The sequence below is a fragment of the Aspergillus mulundensis genome, assembly GCF_003369625.1.
Source record: "Aspergillus mulundensis strain DSM 5745 chromosome Unknown scaffold_11, whole genome shotgun sequence".
NCBI classification, from domain to species: Eukaryota; Fungi; Ascomycota; class Eurotiomycetes; order Eurotiales; family Aspergillaceae; genus Aspergillus; species Aspergillus mulundensis.
The window spans coordinates 1,014,487-1,036,377 of NW_020797899.1; the positions used below are offsets into that span (position 1 = coordinate 1,014,487).

The 21,891-nt window shown below is 52.6% G+C and overlaps 10 protein-coding genes across 10 annotated transcripts; 3 read left to right on the forward strand and 7 right to left on the reverse strand.

Moving 5' to 3' along the window:
* Nucleotides 1-494: 494 nt before the first annotated feature.
* On the reverse strand, nt 495-2,214 carry DSM5745_09213 (IscS subfamily cysteine desulfurase; the record flags this gene model as incomplete). Its single annotated transcript, XM_026751229.1, has 2 exons — nt 495-917; nt 1,114-2,214. The coding sequence occupies 2 exons, from the start codon at nt 2,212-2,214 to the stop codon at nt 495-497; spliced, it is 1,524 nt and encodes a 507-aa protein (XP_026600315.1).
* Nucleotides 2,215-3,035: 821 nt separating this feature from the next.
* DSM5745_09214 (sulfotransferase family protein) lies at nt 3,036-3,644 on the reverse strand (the record flags this gene model as incomplete). Its single annotated transcript, XM_026751230.1, has 1 exon — nt 3,036-3,644. One exon carries the CDS (start codon nt 3,642-3,644, stop codon nt 3,036-3,038), a length of 609 nt encoding a protein of 202 aa, XP_026600316.1.
* A 2,361-nt stretch (nt 3,645-6,005) lies between these two features.
* DSM5745_09215 (spindle checkpoint protein MAD2) lies at nt 6,006-6,978 on the reverse strand (the record flags this gene model as incomplete). The annotated part of the gene is made up of 6 exons (XM_026751231.1): nt 6,006-6,291; nt 6,347-6,563; nt 6,610-6,638; nt 6,693-6,731; nt 6,785-6,810; nt 6,856-6,978. 6 exons carry the CDS (start codon nt 6,976-6,978, stop codon nt 6,006-6,008), a joined length of 720 nt encoding a protein of 239 aa, XP_026600317.1.
* A 269-nt stretch (nt 6,979-7,247) lies between these two features.
* Nucleotides 7,248-9,287, forward strand: DSM5745_09216 (GTPase GUF1; the record flags this gene model as incomplete). The annotated part of the gene is made up of 2 exons (XM_026751232.1): nt 7,248-7,972; nt 8,024-9,287. The coding sequence occupies 2 exons, from the start codon at nt 7,248-7,250 to the stop codon at nt 9,285-9,287; spliced, it is 1,989 nt and encodes a 662-aa protein (XP_026600318.1).
* A 421-nt stretch (nt 9,288-9,708) lies between these two features.
* On the forward strand, nt 9,709-14,116 carry DSM5745_09217 (DNA-directed RNA polymerase III core subunit RPO31; the record flags this gene model as incomplete). Its single annotated transcript, XM_026751233.1, has 2 exons — nt 9,709-9,803; nt 9,874-14,116. The coding sequence occupies 2 exons, from the start codon at nt 9,709-9,711 to the stop codon at nt 14,114-14,116; spliced, it is 4,338 nt and encodes a 1,445-aa protein (XP_026600319.1).
* A 419-nt stretch (nt 14,117-14,535) lies between these two features.
* Nucleotides 14,536-15,375, forward strand: bud32 (serine/threonine protein kinase BUD32; the record flags this gene model as incomplete). The annotated part of the gene is made up of 1 exon (XM_026751234.1): nt 14,536-15,375. The coding sequence occupies one exon, from the start codon at nt 14,536-14,538 to the stop codon at nt 15,373-15,375; it is 840 nt and encodes a 279-aa protein (XP_026600320.1).
* Nucleotides 15,376-15,494: 119 nt separating this feature from the next.
* DSM5745_09219 (putative gamma-cysteine synthetase regulatory subunit) lies at nt 15,495-16,551 on the reverse strand (the record flags this gene model as incomplete). Its single annotated transcript, XM_026751235.1, has 2 exons — nt 15,495-16,440; nt 16,529-16,551. 2 exons carry the CDS (start codon nt 16,549-16,551, stop codon nt 15,495-15,497), a joined length of 969 nt encoding a protein of 322 aa, XP_026600321.1.
* Nucleotides 16,552-16,782: 231 nt separating this feature from the next.
* Nucleotides 16,783-17,931, reverse strand: DSM5745_09220 (aldo/keto reductase family protein; the record flags this gene model as incomplete). Its single annotated transcript, XM_026751236.1, has 6 exons — nt 16,783-16,935; nt 16,999-17,383; nt 17,451-17,632; nt 17,691-17,748; nt 17,797-17,807; nt 17,857-17,931. 6 exons carry the CDS (start codon nt 17,929-17,931, stop codon nt 16,783-16,785), a joined length of 864 nt encoding a protein of 287 aa, XP_026600322.1.
* A 469-nt stretch (nt 17,932-18,400) lies between these two features.
* Nucleotides 18,401-19,730, reverse strand: DSM5745_09221 (amphiphysin; the record flags this gene model as incomplete). Its single annotated transcript, XM_026751237.1, has 3 exons — nt 18,401-18,423; nt 18,471-19,490; nt 19,547-19,730. The coding sequence occupies 3 exons, from the start codon at nt 19,728-19,730 to the stop codon at nt 18,401-18,403; spliced, it is 1,227 nt and encodes a 408-aa protein (XP_026600323.1).
* Nucleotides 19,731-20,415: 685 nt separating this feature from the next.
* DSM5745_09222 (cytochrome P450) lies at nt 20,416-21,849 on the reverse strand (the record flags this gene model as incomplete). The annotated part of the gene is made up of 1 exon (XM_026751238.1): nt 20,416-21,849. The coding sequence occupies one exon, from the start codon at nt 21,847-21,849 to the stop codon at nt 20,416-20,418; it is 1,434 nt and encodes a 477-aa protein (XP_026600324.1).
* Between the last annotated feature and the right edge of the window lie 42 nt (nt 21,850-21,891).

Here is a 21,891-nt window from a genome sequence, read left to right on the forward strand (position 1 = left end):
AGTTTGTTGACCCCGTGTTGTATAGCTTCTCCAGACAAAGCTTCTCCAGAGGCGTTATAGATATAGATCCTCTTTGCATGATGCACCAGCAAGGCGTTGGGTGGAAGCGAAAGGGGTCAAATGGAGGGTGAGTGGTAGCGCAAGTGCTAGAGAATGAACCGGAAGGCAGGCTGTGGGTGCGGTTTCGACTGCCGAGCCTTAAGCGAGCTCTAGCCCGTCTCGCTGCCACCCACGCCACCCCGTTGCGGTCTGCGGTGAGCTGGTGGAGCGGCTAACCATGGGAGGACTGGGGCGATCTACGGACACGGAGCACGGAGTGCAGTTTCACGTGATCGGTCTCACGTGATCGGTCGAGTGCTGGGTAGATTGACAAGATTACAGGAACAAGGTAGAGGGAGAGTACTATTTGGATATCATTGGTCATTCTGTACAGTGTATCTTACATCCAACGCCATATACTACCACTAAAAGTAAAAGACAACGCCAGTTTTGCCTTAGTGTCCACTCCATTCAATCGTGTTCAAATCAATACCCTCCTGCACCAGCTCCCACAGCGGACTCAGCTCCCGCAGGAAGTCCACCCGCTCCCGGACAGCCTTTAGCACATAGTCAATCTCGGCCTCCGTCGTGAATCGCCCAATGCCAAACCGGATACTGCTGTGAGCGCTCTCGTCACTGCTGCCAAGCGCACGAAGGACGTAGCTGGGCTCCAGGGACGCAGAGGTACACGCGCTACCGGATGACAAAGCAATGTCTTTGAGAGCCATGAGGAGAGACTCTCCCTCAACGTAGGCAAACGAGACGTTGACACATCCAGGGTAGCGGCGCTCGGGGTCACCGTTGAGTGAGGTGTGCTCCATGGCCAGGAGACCGTCTGAGAGGCGCTTCGATAGCCGTGTGATGTACTTGGAGTCATACTAAGCACTCGTTAGTCATGGTTCTTGCTGATCAAGCCCTTCAATTTTAAAAGGAGAAAAAGCGACTCATCACCCCTGCTATATTCTTCATACGCCAAGGGACACGCAGAGCGTGTAGCTACCCCCATAACTTCATGAAAGCAAATTCAAAAGCAAATAATCATCGTCAACCATAGGTAAGACAAGGGCAGCTTACCTCCATGTCCTCTGCAGCCACGCGACAGGCTTCACCGAATCCAACTACCAGGTGAGGAGCCAGAGTACCGCTGCGCAGACCTCGCTCCTGGCCACCGCCAGAAATGATCGGCTCAAGACGAACCCTAGGTCGACGACGAACGTAGCAGGCACCAATTCCCTTGGGACCGTAGATCTTGTGACTGGAAATAGACAGCAGATCAATGTTCATCTTGTTGACGTCAAGCGGGATCTTGCCCACAGCCTGGGCGGCATCGGTGTGAAAGAAGACCTTCTTTGAGCGGCAAAGCTTTCCAATCTCTTCCAACGGTTGAACAACACCAATCTCGTTGTTGACAGCCATGATACTGACAAGAGCTGTGTCTGGGCGCATAGCGGCCTCCAAATCTTCAATGTTGATCAGACCGTTGTTCTGGACAGGAAGATAGGTCACGTCAAAGCCCTCATCCTGAAGGTGTCGGCAGCTGTCGAGAACACACTTGTGCTCCGTCTGGCTGGTGATGATGTGCTTCTTCTTTCCTGATCGGCCAAAGAACCGCGCCACACCCTTGATGCTCATGTTGTTGCTCTCCGTCGCACCACTCGTAAAGATGATTTCCTTCGCATCGGCGCCAATCAGCTTGGCGATATGTCCACGGGCCTGCTCAACAGCCTTCTCCGATTCCCATCCGTACGCGTGTGTCCGTGAGTGCGGATTACCGTAGATACCGGTGAGATACGGGAGCATCGCGTCCAGAACACGAGGGTCGGTCGGAGTGGTCGCCTGCGCATCGAGGTAGATCGGTCGGGTTCCCTGATCCATAATCGTAGCCTGTTTGAGGATGCCCGCGGCCGGGCTCATCGCGGTATCGCCGGACAAACCGGAGGCGGGAAGCTCAGCATTCTGCGGCTTGACACCGGTCTGCTTCATAAATTCCTTCTGTTCCTGCTTGATCGCCGTGTCGACCGAAACCTGGGCATTTCCAGCCTTGCTCTCGGAGACGTAGGTCCGACAGCTAGGGGTGGCGAGCGACCGCCGCGGAAGGGCGTGCTGTGCCGCCGCCAGCCGGCGGGCATAGGCTCGTGAGGCCTGTTTCAAGGCGAAAGGAGCCACGCTAGACATGTTGGAAAGCGATTTATAGCCTCCACATATAAAGACTCAGCAGAGCTTGAGGATGAAGGTCGAGAAGGCAAGAGGCGCTGGCGGTGACGTGGGAAAAAAGTCGGGAACGCTCAACGGTTATATCATGCCAAGCCGCTATCCCCGATCGGTTATGTCCGACCACGGACGTCCGGCGTATACCCCGATCTCAGTCTCCTAGCATCCTATTGTTCATTTCTAGGAGTTATCTACACGGGCATTTCACATCCTTTGTCTTACGGAATATTCGCACGGGCAGGACCTCAGTGTACTTTGATCTGGAGGGTATTGATTAAGCTGATCTGGGTTTCATCCCACCACTATATATGCTCCATCCGTTGGAGACCCTAATTGACTGCAGGTTGCCAACATACATCCAGGTTGTCTACGAGCTTGTGCTGGCAAGGGCCAAGTGGAAATAATGTAAGCGCATCGGGGGATTTACTATACAGAATATCCGCTTACGCCTAGAGCCTCATGGCCACCATTTAAGCTTTCTTCAATAATTCGTGAATCCCTTGCTAGTCATCCAAAGTTAATGCAGAGAGACTGTTGGCAAGTTGAGGGTGCCTATCAAGAGAAAATCAGCAGCAACAGAAGATTGAGCAAGTACTTCAGAAAAGTATATCAGTCCGCGTCCGCAGTATACGCAGAGCGCGTCTTCTCCACCAAAAAGGAAACCAACATGCTTATCCAAGCCCTTGAAAGGTCAAGAAGCTGATAAACAGCCCTCTCAAGCAGCCATAAGCGACGCCCCAGGTGGCAAAAGCAAACCTTCAAACAGTCACAGTCAACCTTAACTCTCAGCAACATTCTTGGAAGGTCCTGGTCTCAAGATCCACAATACCCTTACCCTCAGCAATCATTTCTCTAAGCTTCAACACCCGGTCCCGAAACAAAGTTCCCTGGTTCAAATGAGGGTATGGGACCCCCGCCGGCACTTCAACTCCCAAGAACCTGCACAGGGGCTCCCATCCCTGCGAGGCCTCAAAGACCAGTAGTTGGTCCTTAGGCACAACCTCACGCACGCGGGCGATATGCGCGCTGTACTGTTCGAGCGTTGCCTGCTTATCATCGTACAGTCTCAGCTCTCCTTCCTTGACGATCGTACGTGCCATATTCCACGTTGCCATGATTTTCTTGGGCCACTTGAAGTCCGCGTCTTCGTTCACCGGTAGGTCGTAGACTGTCTTCCCCACGGAGGCGTACCAGGACTCGGGGTCTCGGACCGTCAGGATCACCTTTGCGGAGGGGTACGCTTTCAGCAAAGGCTCCCAAAATGCGACAGCGGGCCAGTCGGTGGTTGCGTCGTATCCGCGGAACATGAGGTCCCAGTCTGCGCCTTCTCCGCGTGGCGAGGACTGGTAGGCGTCTACGAAGAGATTTGGGTCTTGGGATTCGTCCAAGAACATTTTTTCCATGTGATGGCAGGAGTACCTTCTCAATTGAATCAGCAATTATCTTGCCATGGAAATTGGAGGTTGTTAGTTACCCCAGGGTCTCAAGGGCCCGGCAGAGGCTGAGGGTGCCGGTGCGGCTGTATCCTGCTCCGATGATCTTCAATGGCGCCATATGTGCAATCGAGATGTGCGTATAAAGTTTGAGTCCTCTGATGGAAACGAGGTGCGGTGCTTTGGTTCTTATCTTCGCGATACTAGCCCCTTGTCTAACCATTAGGTAAGGAAGTTTGGACAAACTCCGGACAGACCAGCTCATGATTGTTACACTACCTACTCCTTTCCTATGCCATCAGTCCACAATGATTAGGTCCATTGGTCATTTGGGCGCTGTCTGAGTCCTTCTGTCTGATATCGAGGTCCCTGAGAGTTGGCTCCACTTGACTCCCTCGCGTTGGGCAGTATTGACCATGTTCGTTGCGCAGTGGAAGTACCCTAGGATATATTCCCCGAGTCGTACGCACCCGGACAGTCCACTGCTTGGCAGGTTGGCCCTTGCAGCGTAATTTGGCCACGAGTGCTCGCCAAATCCTGCCGATGACTTCAGTGCTCGCAGCGGCAGAGGCGGACTCGCGGAGGTCTGTACTCGGGTCTTTGTCAAGGTAAGATTAACCGTCCAAGCAGCTGCCAAGGAGACCACGGAAGATATCAAGAGGCTCAAACTCCGGCTTTTTGAGTACAGGGATACCTCAAGAGTTTAGCCACGTCATCAATACCTACTGCTCGGGGGACTTGCTGAGAACAAGAGCTGACGAAGTAAATAGCTGCCGTTGATTTACGTGGACCTTATCCCACGCTGCTCAGACTGGAACATCACCAGCATTCGCCGATAGACCTCTCCGGCCATGTTTCGGACCTCCCTCGTGTCACACCCATGCATTTGCAAACTGCTCCAGTGACACAGAGCCGGAAGAAACTTTGCTTCATCTCTTCAGGCATCTGCGAAAGCATCAGTATCTGGGGTGAAGGAAGTATAAAAGGGGTGAATATATGTGTATCTAGAAGGAAAGACGAAGCTATCAATTGCAAAAGCAGTCAAATGAGCTGGAGAGAGTTGGCAAACAGGCCAGTCCATGATAGCGGGGACCACGGCACTACCCGCATACCGGTACCTAGCGTAGAGCCCGGTATTTGGATCCAACCTCTTCAACACTCCACACTTCACCCCTCAGAGGCAAGATACGGACAAAAATCAGGATGCAGGCACTAGAGCACCTGATCGTCGTCTGTTGCCACGCAATTTACCTTGGAGGTCCGAGCAAAGGAATTGACGAGGGGGAATGGTACAACCCTACGCAGAAGCAGCCGTAGAATGCACAAAAAAGTGCCACTGACACTTGAGTCATATTCTGTCCAGGTTAGTCGAGTGTTTTCAGCGCGGAGAAACACCGACATTCACGGAGCATGTCAAGGCTGGGCTTCGGCTTTTGGCGAAGGATGAGGAGGCGTTGCTTGTTTTTTCCGGGTATGGGTCGCGGTTTTTCTCTTACACTTTTGGTGGACAGGGGTTTCTTATAACTGGTAATATAACATGGTTGACAGTGCTGACACGAGATACCGGCATAGAGGGGCAACGAAACGACCTGCTACGGAGTTAACAGAGGGGAACTCGTACCTGGTAAGACCGTGGCCCAAGAGACCCTGCGAGGAATGAAGACCAGGCTGAGCTGATAAACGGCAGAGTCTCGCAAGGGACAATGCCTTTTTTGGCTACGCATCAAGGATAGATTCAAGAAGGGTGACAGCCGAAACACACGCAACGGACTCGTACCAGAACGTGCTATTCTCGATCCTCCGCTTTCGGCTATACACAGGCAGATACCCAGAAAGAGTAACCGTGGTGACACACGAATTCAAGCGAAAGCGGTTCATGGAGTATCATTTCCCTGCTGTGGGGCTGGATGGGCCGGGGAAAGCGGCCGTGGTCGGCATTAATCCACCAAAAGAGGTAACACCCCTGAGAGAGCTGGTAGAAGGGGAGGAGCTGAGGGGCCTTGGGCTGTGGAGGAAGGATGCGTATGGTGTTGGCGCGGATTTGAAGGGAAAGAGGATGAAGCGAGGGTGGGTTGATGGGTCAGAGAATGAGTTGTGGGTGGGCGTTGGGTTAGAGCCCGTGGTGGAACAGTTGGTTTATTGGGATGGGGGAGATGGCGGGAATCAGTGGTTTCCGCGAATGATGGAGTTGCCATGGTGCAAAGCTTGACGAACTGATGATATATCATTATGAATGCGATATTGATCTCCACATACCCGTAAATGTTGTAGAACTCAAGGACAAAGAACTCCGCCTAAACGCCTGACCTAACCGTTTCTCATCTAATCAGCAAGACGGTAGCTGACCATCGTCTCTACCCGGTGGTTGTTGGTGCTGAAGCTCCGGAGCTGAACCTTCTCAGGATTCTTAATATCCTTGGCATCGCTGTCGCCCCATTCAACGGGCACATCCGAATCCGCATCTGCATATACCAGAACGTTGAATGTGCAATCTCCATCCAAGACAGGAAGGAATGTGACTGAAGCGGTGATCTGTCGGAAAATAGCTTGGATCTCTTCTTGAATTTGCTTTTCTGTTTTCTCCACGGTTTCGGGCTGGCCGGCGTCACTGGGAATGCAGGAATCAGCTAGTGCATAGCATGAAATCCTCGTGAGAAGCTTACCCAGGGGAATCGTTCTCTTTATCGCCCGACTTCTTGGTCGACTGACTCTTGTGTTTGCCGAATATTTGCACGTCAAACTGCCACCGTTCGACGTGCTCCCCAGTCTCCTTGTCTGTGATCACCACGACAAGCTTGGATATTTTGCCGCCCAGCATCCATTTGTTCAATTGAGACATGATTTTCTTGATGTACGCTTTCACCTGGTCATCGGCGGTAACTGGATCGGTCAACGAGAGTCGTCGGAAGGAGGAAAGGCGACTAACCGAGCATGTTCAAGCCATACTTCTTTACACTAAGCAGAGTTAGTACGGTCATGATCTAGGGAGCAAATAGAACAATAGCGTACGTCGTGAAGTCCTCCGGAGGATACACCCCTCTCTGGAAACTGCAATTGCACGTTAACAGTTTGTACATGGCCTCTCGCTGAACCGATCTTACAGGATTGAGTTGATCGAGTATTCGAACTAGATATATTAGTTTTGCTGCGATATAGGCATTGCTGCACTCACAAATTCAGCCACCAGCTTCGAAGATCCTATGGCTTGTGAGTCTTTGAAGATGCGGGGGACAGAAGAACGCTCACCTTTGATGGAGAGCTTGTGGACCTTGGACTTGTCCTTTGAGGTTGCCATTTCGATCGTATATGCCTGCGACTTAATCTGACGGGAATAGAGACGTCTGCGTGTTAATTGTTAGAGGATGCTTGGATGAAAAGAAGTTCCAGCTTTGTTTACTCGCGATAGTCACCGCAGCAATCCGGCCGACCGCCCGCTGGGTTGATTGATCGCTTTCTCCGCAGTCAACTTTTTTGCCGATCAATCTCCGGTCACGTCTCCTGTCGCGACCTACGACCCATCCCACTTGACAAGCAAGTCATTCCCATGCTTCTGCAGCAATCCCAATGCGAGGATGCCTGCAGTTAGCCAGATGGCTGAGCGCGGCTCCGAAATGGCCTGCGTCCAGCCTTCTTAAGGCGCCCAGATCACCCTACGCGACTCGTCTTTTTACCACCACTTCCCCCCACAATGCAAAGGGACCGTCAAAGGTTGCTATGACCGATCTCGAAGCGAGGATATCTGCGATCCCGATTGAGCGATACCGCAACTTCTGTATTGTCGCGCACGTTGACCATGGAAAGAGCACGCTCTCCGACCGGCTCCTGGAGCTTACCGGCACGATTAAACCGGGCATGAACAAGCAGGTTTTGGACAAGCTCGATGTCGAACGGGAACGAGGAATCACAGTCAAGGCTCAGACATGTACCATGATATATAACCATAAGGGAGAGGATTATCTGCTACATCTTGTTGATACACCGGGTCACGTCGATTTCCGCGCGGAGGTGTCGCGGAGTTATGCTAGCTGTGGAGGGGCGCTGCTTTTAGTCGATGCAAGTCAAGGCATCCAGGCGCAGACCGTCGCGAACTTCTACCTTGCTTTCTCGCAAGGATTGGAGTTGATTCCCGTCATTAACAAGGTGGACCTTCCGTCGGCCGAACCGGAGCGGGCCCTCGAGCAGTTGGAACAGTCCTTCGAACTTGATACGGAGGATGCAGTGCTTGTCTCAGCCAAGACTGGACTTAATGTTGAGCAGCTGCTTCCGACGGTGGTAGAGAAGATTCCTGCGTATGTCCTATTGTCGATTCGGATTTTATTGAGATGCTGACAACAGACTAGTCCGATTGGCGATTGTAAGAAAGCTCTCCGTATGCTACTCGTTGACTCTTGGTACGATTCCTACAAAGGCGTCATATGCTTGGTCCGTGTCTTCGACGGCGAGCTCCGCGCTGGTCAGCAAGTCGTGTCTTTCGCAACTGGCATTAAGTACTACGTCGGCGAAGTCGGTATCCAGTATCCGCTCGAAACTCCACAAACTGTCCTTCGCGCAGGTCAAGTCGGATACATCTTTTTCAATCCCGGCATGAAACGAAGCAAAGAAGCCAAGATCGGTGACACTTTCACAACGGTCGGATCAGAGAAGGCCGTGGAGCCTCTACCTGGATTTGAGGAGCCCAAGGCCATGGTCTTCGTCGCTGCGTATCCTGTGGATGCAGACCATTTTGAACACTTGGAGGACAGCATCAACCAGCTCGTACTCAACGACCGAAGTATCACCCTTCAGAAAGAGTCGTCCGAGGCGCTCGGAGCAGGATTCAGACTTGGATTTTTAGGGACTCTGCACTGCTCGGTGTTTGAGGACCGTCTTCGCCAGGAGCATGGCGCCAGTATCATTATTACCCCGCCGTCAGTTCCAGTCAAGGTTATTTGGAAGGATGGGAAGGAAGATGTCATTACCAACCCTAACAAGTTTCCTGACGAGGATGACGTGCGTATGAAGGTTGCGCAACTTCAAGAACCCTACGTGATGGCCACTTTGACCTTCCCTGATGAATATCTGGGAACTGTCATTGAACTGTGCGAAGCGAACCGCGGAGAGCAGAAGAGTATTGAATACTTTACCGCGACACAGGTCATCCTCAAGTACGAACTTCCTTTGGCCCAGCTAGTCGACGACTTCTTTGGCAAGCTGAAGGGTGGTACAAAGGGTTACGCATCTCTGGACTATGAGGAGTCGGGCTGGAAAACCAGTAACATCGTCAAGCTCCAACTTCTTGTCAACAAAGCTCCAGTCGATGCTGTTGCCCGGCTTGTGCATTACAGTCAGACCGACAGGCTGGGGAGGCAGTGGGTGACCAAGTTCAAGGAGCACGTCGACCGACAGCTCTTTGAAGTTATCATTCAGGCTGCGGTGGGCAAAAAGATCGTGGCGCGTGAAACCGTCAAGCCATACCGAAAAGATGTCCTGGCCAAGCTCCACGCCAGTGATGTGAGTCGGCGAAGGAAGTTGTTGGAGAAGCAGAAGGAGGGACGAAAGAGGCTCCGAGCCGTGGGAAATGTTGTGATTGAGCATAAGGCGTTCCAAGCATTCCTGGCGAAGTAGCGGTCTCATTCTTGCACAATATATAGACACCTTTGGATATGTAAATTAATGAATTGACATGGCAACTTGCATATTGCATAGTATAGACATGCATGGTCTCTGCGTTGACCCTGGGACTGGTATACTTGTACGGTCGCTGATTGGCCGAGATGAGGGGAGCTCCTTTGGCCGGCGAAAAAAGTTTCGTCGCCAACCCCGCCGTCAATCTGGACTTGCAGTCTCCCCTCTTTCACCTTCTCAGCATTTACGGCTCGCCTCCAGGAACTCGCAAGGCTCCTAACAGCACGAGAGGTCTGTTGGCCCATTTGAACTATCGTCTCATCCCGATTATCTCTGAAGCGACCAGTTCCGAGCCTTCGCGCCCCCGATCTCCAACCCGTTGAGTCATCCCGCCCTGCCATGGTCATTCCTTGACAGCGCGATGCAGCCTATGGAGGGTGTGCAGGCGGACCTGGGCAAGGCCCAGGTGATCGACCGTGTCCCCAAAGTGATCAAGGAGCTGAAGTTTGGTGTGCTGTGAGTGCTGGCTTATCACACGTTTTCCCGGCGCAGCCAGCGACAGGCTAACGGTCCGGCTTCTCCGCAGGTCCAACGACGACATCGTCAGCCAGGGTGTAGTCGAAGTCTCCGACCGAAAATTCTTCAACCTCGAAAATGACCGTTCTATCGTTTCCAATGGCCCGCTCGACGCGCGCATGGGTATTTCGAATAAGACCTCGACCTGTCAGACATGCGGCGGAGCACTCCAGGTTTGCAACGGCCATTTCGGTCATGTCCGGCTGGTTCTGCCTGCGTTCCACGTTGGCTACTTCAAACGCGTGATTGGTATCCTGCAAGAAATTTGCAAGGAGTGCTCGCATATTCTGCTCCCCGAGGCAGAGCGCCGTGCGTTTCTTCGTGAGATGCGCCGCCCCCGGCTGGATAACCTGCGACGGACGCAGATCGCCAAACGAGTCAACGACCGCTGCCGCAAGACCCGAACCTGCGAGAACTGTGGTGCTGTCAACGGTGTGGTGAAAAAGACCGGTACCAGCTCTCTTAAGATTACGCACGACAAATTCCGTGCGTTCAACGCTTCGACGTCGACAAAGAAGATCCCACCACCTAGCAAGATTGTTTTCGACAGGTCGCTGGAAGAAGCTAGGGGTGCGAACCCGGAGGTCGAGAAACATTACAAAAAGGCCCAAGACGATTTGAATGCGCTGCGGGTGTTGAACTTGTTCAAACGCATCTCGGACAGTGACTGCGAATTAATAGGTCTGGATCCTAAGGAAGCGAGGCCGGAGATGTTCCTTTGGCAATTCATTCCTGCGCCACCCGTGTGTATTCGTCCATCCGTCGGTCAAGACGCCTCCTCTACTGAGGATGACTTGACAGCCAAGCTGGGAGATATTGTTCAGAGTAACATTAATCTCAAAAATGCTTTGCTCAAGGGAGCGCCGGTGCAGACCATCATGGAGTGTTGGGACTATATGCAACTACAGATTGCCGTCTACATCAACAGTGATGTTCCCGGTCTAAACAAGGCAGATCTTGGGAAGCCCATTCGAGGTTTCGTGCAGCGTCTGAAGGGTAAGCAGGGTCGATTCCGTGGTAACTTGTCTGGAAAGCGTGTTGATTTCTCCGGACGAACTGTTATCTCGCCCGATCCTAACCTGCGAGTTGATGAGGTTGCTGTTCCGGAACTTGTCGCCAAGAACATGACTTATCCCGAGGTGGTCAACAGGTACAATAAGGAAAAGCTACAGCAATGCGTTCGGAATGGACAGAAGAAGTGGCCAGGTGCCAACTATATCGTCAAGAAGGGAAATCCGCTGAAGACTATGCTGAAGTACGGTAACCTCAAGTTCATTGCCGACCAGCTGCAGGAAGGAGATATCGTTGAGCGTCACATCGAAGACGGCGATATTGTCCTGTTCAACCGTCAACCTTCGCTCCACAAACTCAGTATCCTTTCTCATTTTGCCAAAGTGCGCCCTCACCGAACATTCCGACTGAACGAGTGTGTTTGCAACCCATACAATGCTGATTTCGACGGAGACGAAATGAACCTTCACGTGCCCCAGACGGAAGAGGCGAGAGCCGAAGCTATGGAGCTGATGGGTGTGAAGAACAACTTGGCGACCCCGAAGAACGGAGAGCCTATCATTGGTGCCATCCAAGATTTCATCAGTGCTGCTTTTCTGCTCAGTAGCAAGGATAACTTCTTCGACCGACGTAGCTTTACCCAGATATGCTTATACATGCTTGGCCCGCAAACCCGTTTCGATCTGCCACCCCCTGCGGTGCTCAAGCCGCAGATGCTTTGGACCGGAAAGCAGATTTTCAATATCCTGATGCGGCCTAACAAGGATGACCCGGTCTTGGTCAATCTTGACGCCGCGTGCAGACAGTTCAAGCAGCCAAAGGGGGGTCGACCCAAAGACCTGGACCCCAACGATGCTTGGCTTGTTATTCGAAACTCTGAGGTCATGTGCGGTGTAATGGACAAGTCCACAGTCGGATCCGGAAAGAAGGATAACGTCTTCTATATTATGCTTCGTGACTTTGGCCCTGCTGCAGCTGCCGAGGGTATGAACCGTCTGTCGAAGTTATCAGCCCGTTGGTTCACAAATATGGGCTTTTCTATTGGTATCACAGATGTCTATCCCAGTGATAGGCTGATACAGTCGAAGAACGATTTGGTTGAAGCTGCCTATGCACAGTGTGACGAGGTCATTGCCCAGTACAAGGCTGGTACGCTTGAGAAGTATCCTGGATGTGACGAACTGCAGACTATGGAGAACCAAATCTCTGGTATTCTGAGTAAAGTTCGCCAGCAAGCTGGTGACGAATGTATCGCTCAGCTGAGCAAATGGAACTCTCCCCTGATCATGGCTACGTCCGGTTCCAAAGGTTCTAGTATCAACGTGTCTCAGATGGTTGCCCTCGTCGGTCAGCAAATTATTGGTGGTCAGCGTGTGCAGGACGGTTTCCAGGATCGAACCTTGCCTCACTTCCCGAAGAACGCCCGTCAGCCCCCGTCCAAGGGTTTCGTGCGCAACAGTTTCTTCTCCGGTCTTCTACCCTACGAGTTCATCTTCCACGCCATGTCCGGTCGTGAAGGTCTGGTCGATACTGCGGTCAAGACTGCCGAAACTGGTTACATGTCCCGTCGTCTGATGAAGTCTCTGGAAGATCTTTCTACCGGCTACGACGACACTGTTCGGAACTCGTCTCAGGGTATCGTCCAGTTCCAGTATGGTGACGATAAACTGGACCCCTTCGATATGGAGGGCAAAGCCAAGCCCGTCCACTTCGATCGAACTTTCATCCACGCCGAGACGACGACGTACAAGAACGATGAGCGAAGTTTGTCCCCTGGTGAGATTATGGACGTATGCGAGGAAATGCTTTCCAAGGAGCGTGCCAAGCTGGTGCGAAAAGACCTGATGGGTGTTGAGCTTGGTTACATGGATCGTAGCGACCACGGTATTGACCAATTCGAGAGCGCTCGTGACTTCCTCGACTCGGTGCAGCAATATGTCCAAAACAAGGCGGACAGGTTGATCTCCCGAGGTGGTGACAGCGATCCAAACGACGAGAGGACAGCCAAGGGTTTGAATCACACAGGAAAGCTGACTGAGCGCACACTTCGAACATTCATCTCCAGCTGTTTGCTGAAGTACAAGAAAGCCCAAGTGGAGCCAGGACATGCCGTCGGTGCCGTCGGTGCGCAGTCTATTGGTGAGCCCGGTACGCAGATGACGCTGAAAACTTTCCATTTTGCTGGTGTCGCCGGTATGAGTATCACACAGGGTGTGCCCCGTATCAAGGAAATTATCAACGCTTCCAAGGAGATCAGTACTCCAGTTATTGCCTGCGAGCTGGTTGAGAAGCACAACATTGTCGCCGCTCGAATGGCCAAGGGTCGCATCGAAAAGACCTTCCTACGCGATATCATCCACTACGTCCGTGAAACATGGACAGGAAAGGAAGCCTTCCTGACCGTCAAGATCAACTGGGAGACAATCAGCGCCCTAGAGCTCGATCTGACAGTCGCCAGAATCCGACACGCCATCGAGAATCACCGACGGTTCAAGTCAGATGACTTGAAGCTGAGGTCAAGCCGTTCTCACATCCACATTCACATCGATCTGGACCCCGCAAGCAAGGAGAAGCTCTCCAAGACCGAAATCGCCGCAACCAGCGCGGACCCCTTCCTCCGCCTCAAGGCCCTCAAGCGCCTGCTTCCAGACATCCAAGTCCTCGGTCACCCGCAAGCTTACCGTGCAATCATTCGTACCGACGACAAGAACGATACAAATACTCTTCTGGTCGAAGGTTACGGTCTACGCCAGTGCATGAACACAGTGGGTATCGACGGCCTACGCACCCGAACCAACAACGTTATGGAAGCACGCGACGTGCTGGGTATCGAGGCAGCCCGGTCAACCATCGTGCAAGAAATCAGCGAAGTCATGAAGGACATGGACATTGATCCGCGTCACATGCAACTTCTTGCCGATGTCATGACATACAAGGGTGAAGTTCTCGGTATCACGCGTTTCGGTCTTGCGAAGATGCGTGACTCTGTTCTGCAACTTGCCTCTTTCGAAAAGACGGCAGACCACCTGTTTGATGCTGGTGGAGCAGGCCGAACTGATCTGATCGAGGGTGTCTCCGAGTGTATCATCATGGGTAAGACCGTTGGCCTTGGTACGGGTGCGATGGAGGTTGTTCGCAAGATGAACTTCTTTGAAGGGCAGATCGGCGCAAGGAAGACCATCTTCGAGGACGCGTGGAACGATGTCCATGGCGAGCGCAAGACGAAGAAGAGGAAGGCATAGATTTAATTTCTTACTAGAAAAGTACAGTAGCATTATGGGCGTTTAGCGTTGGATTGTACGATTGATGGATGGCTTATGTGGCGGTTATATCAATCAATTCCTGTCTCGAACATGATAAAAATCACGCAATTCTACCGTGAAATACATAGCTAATAGAGCTCCTTGTCCCCGATCTATTGAGTCCCATCCTCTGTCAATCTAGTGGTGGAGGTCCGCCCTGCGATACCGTACCTAAAGTTCCCCGCCACAAATTTATCGCATTCCGAGCCTCCCCTCCATCCATATTCTTCCCACCAAGTCTCAGAGACACCGCAGCCTCCCAACCAAAAGCAACGCTCTCTATGCCCCCCGACTGCAAAAGAATAAAACTCACACCCAACAATACCAACCAACATAGCGAAGCCAAAACCGAAACCACAATGCCAACCGCGCACCCCCCACCATTCAGCACAATCCTCTCCTCCACACCGCAACCCTCACCAACAGACCTAACACCAATCTACCAAGGCGCCGAAGCCCACCTATACAGAACGACCTTCCTATCATCGACCACCCCCGCGGCCCTCAAAATCCGCCCCTCAAAGCCGTACCGCCATCCCATCCTCGACCGCCGCCTCACCCGCGCCCGCATCCTCCAGGAAGCGCGTTGTCTGCAGAAACTCGTTAAGGAGGGTGTTTCGGTGCCCGCGCTGCTGGGCGTCGACTGGGAGCCGAATGCGGATAATGGGAGCTCGTGGCTTGTTATGGAGTGGGTTGAGGGCGGGCCTGTGCGCGTGCAGCTTGAGAGGTGGGAGCGGTATTTGAAGGGGGTTGAGAGGGAGAGGGGGCTTGCTATGGGGGAGGGGATTGAGAAGAGTGAGGAGGAGAAGGTGCGTGGGTTGATGAGGAGGATTGGGGGTGCTGTTGGTGGGTTGCATAGGGCGGGCGTTATTCATGGGGATTTGACGACGAGTAATCTTATGCTGAGACCGAAATCTGCGGAGGCAGCAGTTGATGAGGAGGGAGAGGGGTCGCCGTCTATGGAGGGGGATATTGTGATGATTGATTTTGGGCTGGCGATGCAGAGCGCGCAGGATGAGGATCGGGCTGTTGATTTGTATGTCCTTGAGCGGGCGTTCGGGAGCTCGCATCCTCGGACGGAAAGGTTCTTTGAGGAGGTTCTTGTCGGGTATAAGGAGAGTTATAAGGGATCTGTATCGGCGCTGAAGCGGTTGGAGGATGTACGGATGAGAGGGAGGAAGAGGAGTATGATTGGGTAGGGTAGTCTACCTATGTACAGGCTATGAATGATCGCATTGAATGATAAACGCCACGCTTTTACATGCGAAGAAGAAGAGGAATAAACGAATATAAAAAGAACGAAGTCAAACCGTCAAGGTCAAGGCTTAACGCAGCTCCCAACATCCGCCAACGCAAAATAGCCCTTATTCTCAACAACCCCCCGGTCCTTCACAACAGCCGTATACTTAACCACCCACTGCGTCTCAATATCCCCCTTGACCAAATCCTCATCTCCCTCCTGTCCCGGCGCCGAAGCGAGAATCCCCGCCCCCTTCTCCCCAGGCCCCAGCAGCTCCCGAATCGTGCCCTTGGGCAAAATATCATTACAATCATTATGCGTCAGAAGGTCAATCTTCTGCTCCTTCGCGTACAGAATCAGACTCTTCGGCACAACACAGCAGTCCTTGAGATTGATCTGGTTGACAGCCGGCTTGACACGCGTATGCTCCAGGAACCGCGCTAATCGCTCGCTGCCGAATTCCGCAACACCCAGCTGCAAGATCTTCCCCTGCTCATGCAGCGACTCAAGGCATTTCCATGTCTGTACGAGGCTGTCGAAATCATCTTCATGCTCGTAGCTGCTCCCGCCATCACCCGAGTTATCTTCCTCCTCTTCACTGTCGTCCTCTGCGTCGAATGTAATGCCCGGGAATGAGACGATCAGCAGATCGATTGAGTCGACGTGCAGTTCCTTCAGAACCAGCTCGATCGCTTGCTTTGTGTGCGCGCAGCGGCGAGAGACGGGGATGCCGGGCAGGTAGAATAGTTTTACTGTGATGTCATATTGCGAGCGTTCTTCGGCGAGGCCGCGCTGGGAGAAGTCCACGGCGGGAATGTAGAGGGCGTCGTCTTCGCGTTTTGTCCAGGAGCTGCTGCTGCTGCTGCTGCTGCCGCCGCCGCCGCCGCTGGCTGTGGTGGTTTCCGCGGGGATGGATTGTTGCGCGGCTTGGAAGTTTGCGCGCAGCGAGTTGATTAGCTCGACGTTTGATTTGAAGGTTGACGGTTGCCGGATTACGGAAGGACCTCCGGCGGTCATTATATTCCTGTTATTAGAAGATCGTTAGCGAATCTGGGCTGGTGCGGCTTGTCTTGAGAGTCGGGTGGGGAGGTTCGCGGGGCAGCGGGACGTACGAGGTGGAGAGAATCAACTTCATTGTGGCAGAGGATGCGATGAAGGGCCGGGAGAAGTTTTGCTCTCTAGTAATTCGTGTCTGCTATGCACGGCGCAGCAGAGATCTGGGTGATTGCGGCTTGTGAGGAGTGTTGGTGGTGGGGTTGGACTTGGAGATGTCAAAATGATCGATTGCTAAGCAGCGGGGCCAATCTACCCTTCTCTATGTATAGGCTCCATCCACCCCCGACTCTATCTCTACAGCTGTCCTCATCTAGTCATAATCCTGGGTAGGGTCCCAGTCCGTCGGCGAGTATTCGCCCGTATGCAAGACCTTCATATCCTCCTCGTCCAACTCGAAATCAAACACCTCGGCATTCTCCTGGATGCGACTCGGCGTAACTGATTTCGGCAGCGGGACAAATCCCTGGGATAGTCAATACCTTCCTAGAAAATATTTCAATCACAGATTTGAATAGGTTAAGGTTACCTTCTGCAGCCCCCACCGAATCATGATCTGCGCCGGGCTTTTGCCATACTTCTCGCCCAATTTCTTCAACAACGGCTCGCGCATCCTCGTCCCATGCGCAAGCGGGGAATAAGCCTCAACAACAATGTTCCTCTTCTGCAACCACTCGACGATATCAGAGTGGTCGAGCCAAGGATGCAATTCGTACTGCCCAACATCGATCTTGCTGTCCTTCACACTGGCGTCACCGCTAGACTGGATGTACTCCTCCAGCTCGTCGAGATGGTGGATGCCGTAGTTTGAGACACCAATGGACTTTGTCTTCCCGGCCTTCTGCGCTTCCACGAGAGCCTTCCATGAGCCGAGGCGCGCTTCTTTGCCTCCGTAGGGGGCGTGCAGGAGGACTCTGCACTGGAGTTAGTAGAGGCCGGCTGGGTGACGGAGTGCGGAGGTGAGAGAACAACGCAACGTACAAGTCAAAGTACTGCTGCTCCGCAGTCCGTAGACTCGAGTCAATGGCCCGTTTGGTAGCGTTATACCCCATTGACTCTGGGGGAATCTTGGTGGTAAAGAAGATCTGCGATCGGTCGATACCCGACGCTGCGATTGCACGCCCGCAGGCTTTCTCATTGCGGTACATGATTGCCGAGTCGACCTGTATGCTCTTGTTAGGGTATCTGTGTCGCAAGATGGGTGATCAGATTGGGCTGTACATGGCGGTATCCGAGGCGCAGTGCCTCTCGGGTTGTCTGTTCGGTCTTGGAGGACGGACTGGCGACGTCAGCTTCCGAGACTTGAGAGTATAGATGGGTGGATTACATTAGATAGACCTGGATCCTGTTAGCCGTTTGTTGCCTGTTGTTGTGAGCGATTACTTACGCCGTAACCGAGGATGGGGATCTCATGTCCCGAATTCAGGCGGTATGTGGAGCGGAGACTCTGGAGAGCAGCCATAGTTGCTTCATGGGTTGTAGAGAGTCGAAAGTGGCGCTTTGAATGATGGGGAGTTGGAGTACTTATACAGATGAGATCATCGGCGAGGGACTCTGGTGGGGCGGGCTGCTTGTATCATCTAAAGCCTTACGAAGTACGAACGGAGTCACGGATATGAACCGATTGACGGATAATCTAAAGTTGGTTTTCTTGGCTCAAATCAAAGGTGTTCGTAAAATACATTGAAGCATTCGAAGATAGAAAAACTTGAGCATTAACACCGCTGGCTAAACATGCAGTGCATAGATCATTTGCTAAACATCTCAAGGTATATATACACGGGCGACAACAATGCCGGATGGGCACAGCAGTGTAGGCAAACGCGAGAAACAAAGGTTTATGCAAGTAGGAAAAGCCTGACAAGACTCCAACAGCACAAGACGACATAAACTTGCAGAGAAAGACTGTATACTATGTATGGTGTACACACCTAATTCAACTGGACATAGTTCGCTGTGAAACGTTAGCAGAGTATAAGAGTAATCTCGGGAAATGCCTACCTGGGAATTGCCCTTCTCGTCCATCAACACGGCCCGTCCACCACTCATTTTGGTTGTCTGTCCGTTGTAAAATCTCGATAACTTCTCCGGCCGAGAAGCTCAGATCACCGTGAGCCTGTGCTTCGTAATCATACAACGCCGTGACTGTCTCGACTTGCGCACGGAACTGCGAGGGTTTAGGCTTTGGCGGAGGGGGCGCCGGCTTCTTGGCTGCGGCAGCAGCAAGGGCGCTTCCACTGGAGCCAGGGGAGTACGGAGGCGGTGGGTTTTCGACAACATCTGGATCACTGGGCCGTGATCCAAAGCGTCCTTTGTGCTCTGCAGCCAGTTTGTCTTTGCCGGTCAGTTTCGAGCCTGGCCGGCGACCACCCGTGGTCTTATAATGGACAATAGTGAGTTCTTCCGCGCGCTCCTTGACGTCCCCGCGTTTCTCCTCATAGGCTTCTTCGATGTCGCGCGTGAGGTCAAAGTACCCGATGTTGATACCTTGCATCTTCTCGTGCAATGTGTAAAAGACGTTCAGCTGCATGTAGTAGAAGGACTGGAAGAGCGGCCGGATAAATTCCGCTTCAAGGGCGAAAAGTTTCGGCAGCTCATCCTTGAGCAAATCGTTGTATACGTTGTAGTCCTGAGTGGCCTGTTCCACATCACCCTCCGCTTTGTAGAGGGCCTTCTCGTCCTTGAGCGACTTGTCCTTTTTATCTTGCAACTTCTTCAAAGTGTTCCTGTGGCGGTCATAGTCCAGTTTCTTGTGGTCTCGCTTGACCGCAACCTTGCGAATCGCCTTAATAACCTCTAGGAGCTGTTGCGCGGGGCTAACAACGCGGGAATCGATCATTTCCAGCTCCGGGGCTAGTGCTTCCTTCAAGTCCTGCACAATTGCTTCATATTCCTCGCAAGCCCGAATGCCTTCGGGGTTTCCTTCAATCGTATATGTGCTCGGGTCAGAGGCACGGCCGGAAATGGGCTTGTATAACTCTGTCATGGCCTTGGAGAACTCGATCTGGTGGTCCAGCATGCCTAAGAGGCGAGTCAGCCGAGTTGGAGGCGGAGGGCGACTTGCAGAAGAAACCTACCATTAACGGCGTCGAAATACTTCTTGGACTCATCGTGGAGTTTCTTTGTCTCCTTTTCGAGTTCCTGAAATCGGCGCTCGGCGTCGGTGTAGACAGCGTCCTTGGTGTTCTCGCCAATGTTGAACCTGGCCTTGAACGTTTGCGGGGCGCGGACAATGCTCTTCTGGAAACCCTTTAAACTCATCTCGCAGCTGCTGACTCGGCTGTGGCGGAACTCTCAAATATGGGTGAAGCGGTCGTGGAATTAGCTAAGAAGATAGTTGTTTGCGAGGGAAGGGGGAAAGAGGAGAAGGAAGTCGTAGTGTCGGAGGAGCAAGTGGGGGAGGGCGTGAGAATTGGTTTGCTGGTGCCTTGACTCTACGAACCCAAGCCCAAGAACCGCTGCGGTTAGCCCAGTGTGGCTTGGCGGGCTGCTGTCTATGACATAAGAGGGGCTAAGGAGTGGCTGTGCCATGACTCGTGACTGGCCTTGCGGAGGCTTCCGTTCCAGTCAACACTCTTCTACTTCTGCCGATCCCCGAATGGATAACGTTGCCATTTGTTTTAGTCTACATGGCAGATGTATTATCGCACTATTTGAATAATGCTCAACGGCCCTGGGCTGGCTAGAAGCTCTACGGAGTTGCCATCTGATTTCATCTTGGTCTAGGTGTAGCCCTGGTTTGAACTCCAACGCACATAACGCAGGGGCGTGCATCGGGCTTTCGGAACATCAACCTCTCAATCTTCCTGACTTCCAATTCGGAGGCTGCCTAAAAGGCTTGTACAGACTACGTTGTAGTGAAGATCAAACGACATCCTCGGGGTGAATTTCCCGCGATCTTCATCGTTGTCAGTATTCTGCTTACTTTTTAGGAATCGGATTGGTCTCAACATACCGAGGTGGCAGCGAAATGATAAGTTGAATCATTCGCCCATGACGCCTTGCGAAGGATCTCCACGAGGGCTACCTTGAGCTGCGTGAGGGCAAATCCGCTTCCGAGGCAGCGGCGGGAGTACGCACTGAATGCGATGAAGTGCCCCTTCGACTGTGAGAGACGGATTAGGTTGTTAACGGTAGTTGTATCATCGCCCCAACGTGAAGGTTGAAACTCCTTCGCGTCCTTGCCCCAGATTTCTGGGTTGGTTTGCACGCCATAGGCATTCCATCCCATCCAGGTCCCCTTCGGAATGCGGATCCCCGTGTCCATTGTAAAGTCTTCGACGGTCATCCGATTTACCAACTGGTGGAGTGGCGGGTACAAACGGAGGACTTCATAAACGACAGCTGTGAGATACGGCAGCTGATCCAAATCGTCAACAGTATAGTCCGATGGAAGTCTGGATATCTCGTGCCGGAGACTATTCTGGACTGACGGGTTCAGGGCGAGCTCCCACAGCGCAGACAGTAACACGGCGTATGCGTTCTCATGACCCGCCGTTATGAGCATTTTAAGATTGGAGCGGTAGTGAAACTCCGATATTTCGAGGTTTTCCCGTGCTCGAAGCAGACGGTGTACGAGCTTTCCCTTCTCCTCTCGACCGCCTCGTGCTCTAGTCCATTCGTCAATGTGCGCGACCAGAAGGTCTTCGAACTTATGGATGGAGGAGAGTGCGCGGCGACACCAGGGAAAGAGGAATGGAAATTTCTGGAGGAATGGAAATTCCAGAAATAAAATGCTAGGAAAGTTCTCTTTCATCTCCGCAAGAGCAATCTCCAGCGAGCTTGTTGGGTCGCGCAAGCATCCTATATCCGAATCGAGGAACGCTACGCCATAGATATCCACCGCCCAGCGCTGTATGGGCCGGTCTATCGCCACTCCTCGTCCGGAAGGTGCCAGTGCCTGAGCATTCAAGAGCAATTCCGCAAGTTGGGACGACTTCTCACGCAGTGACTGGATATCTTTCGGCTTTCGGATCGCGGGTTTGATGATTGTGGCAAAATGGGCCCATGTAGGTCCGCTGGAGTCAATGATATTCTCACCAAACAGGGCCGCGAACGAGCTCCCGGGAGCCTTTTTGTAGAACCCGCCTTTGGAGACGATACTTTCATTGCGGAACATGTGCAAAAGATACTCCGGCTTGGTTATAACGACGGACCAATGTCCCGAGCTCCAGACATATACTGCTCCATGTTGCTTGATCAAAGGCTGGACGCGAGTCTCGAAGAATCGGAGCCTATTGACACCCCGGCAGGCATCATAAAGTGACATCCAAAATGGGACTGCGGGAATTGGGCCTCGTGTCGACGCCGATGGAGGGAGGATGCAGCGCGACACTAGAACGGCCAGCAAAACAACAAAAGCTGCAATAAGGGGTACCATCGTACTCCGTTCTTCAAGATTGAATATCATGGCCAGATTCAA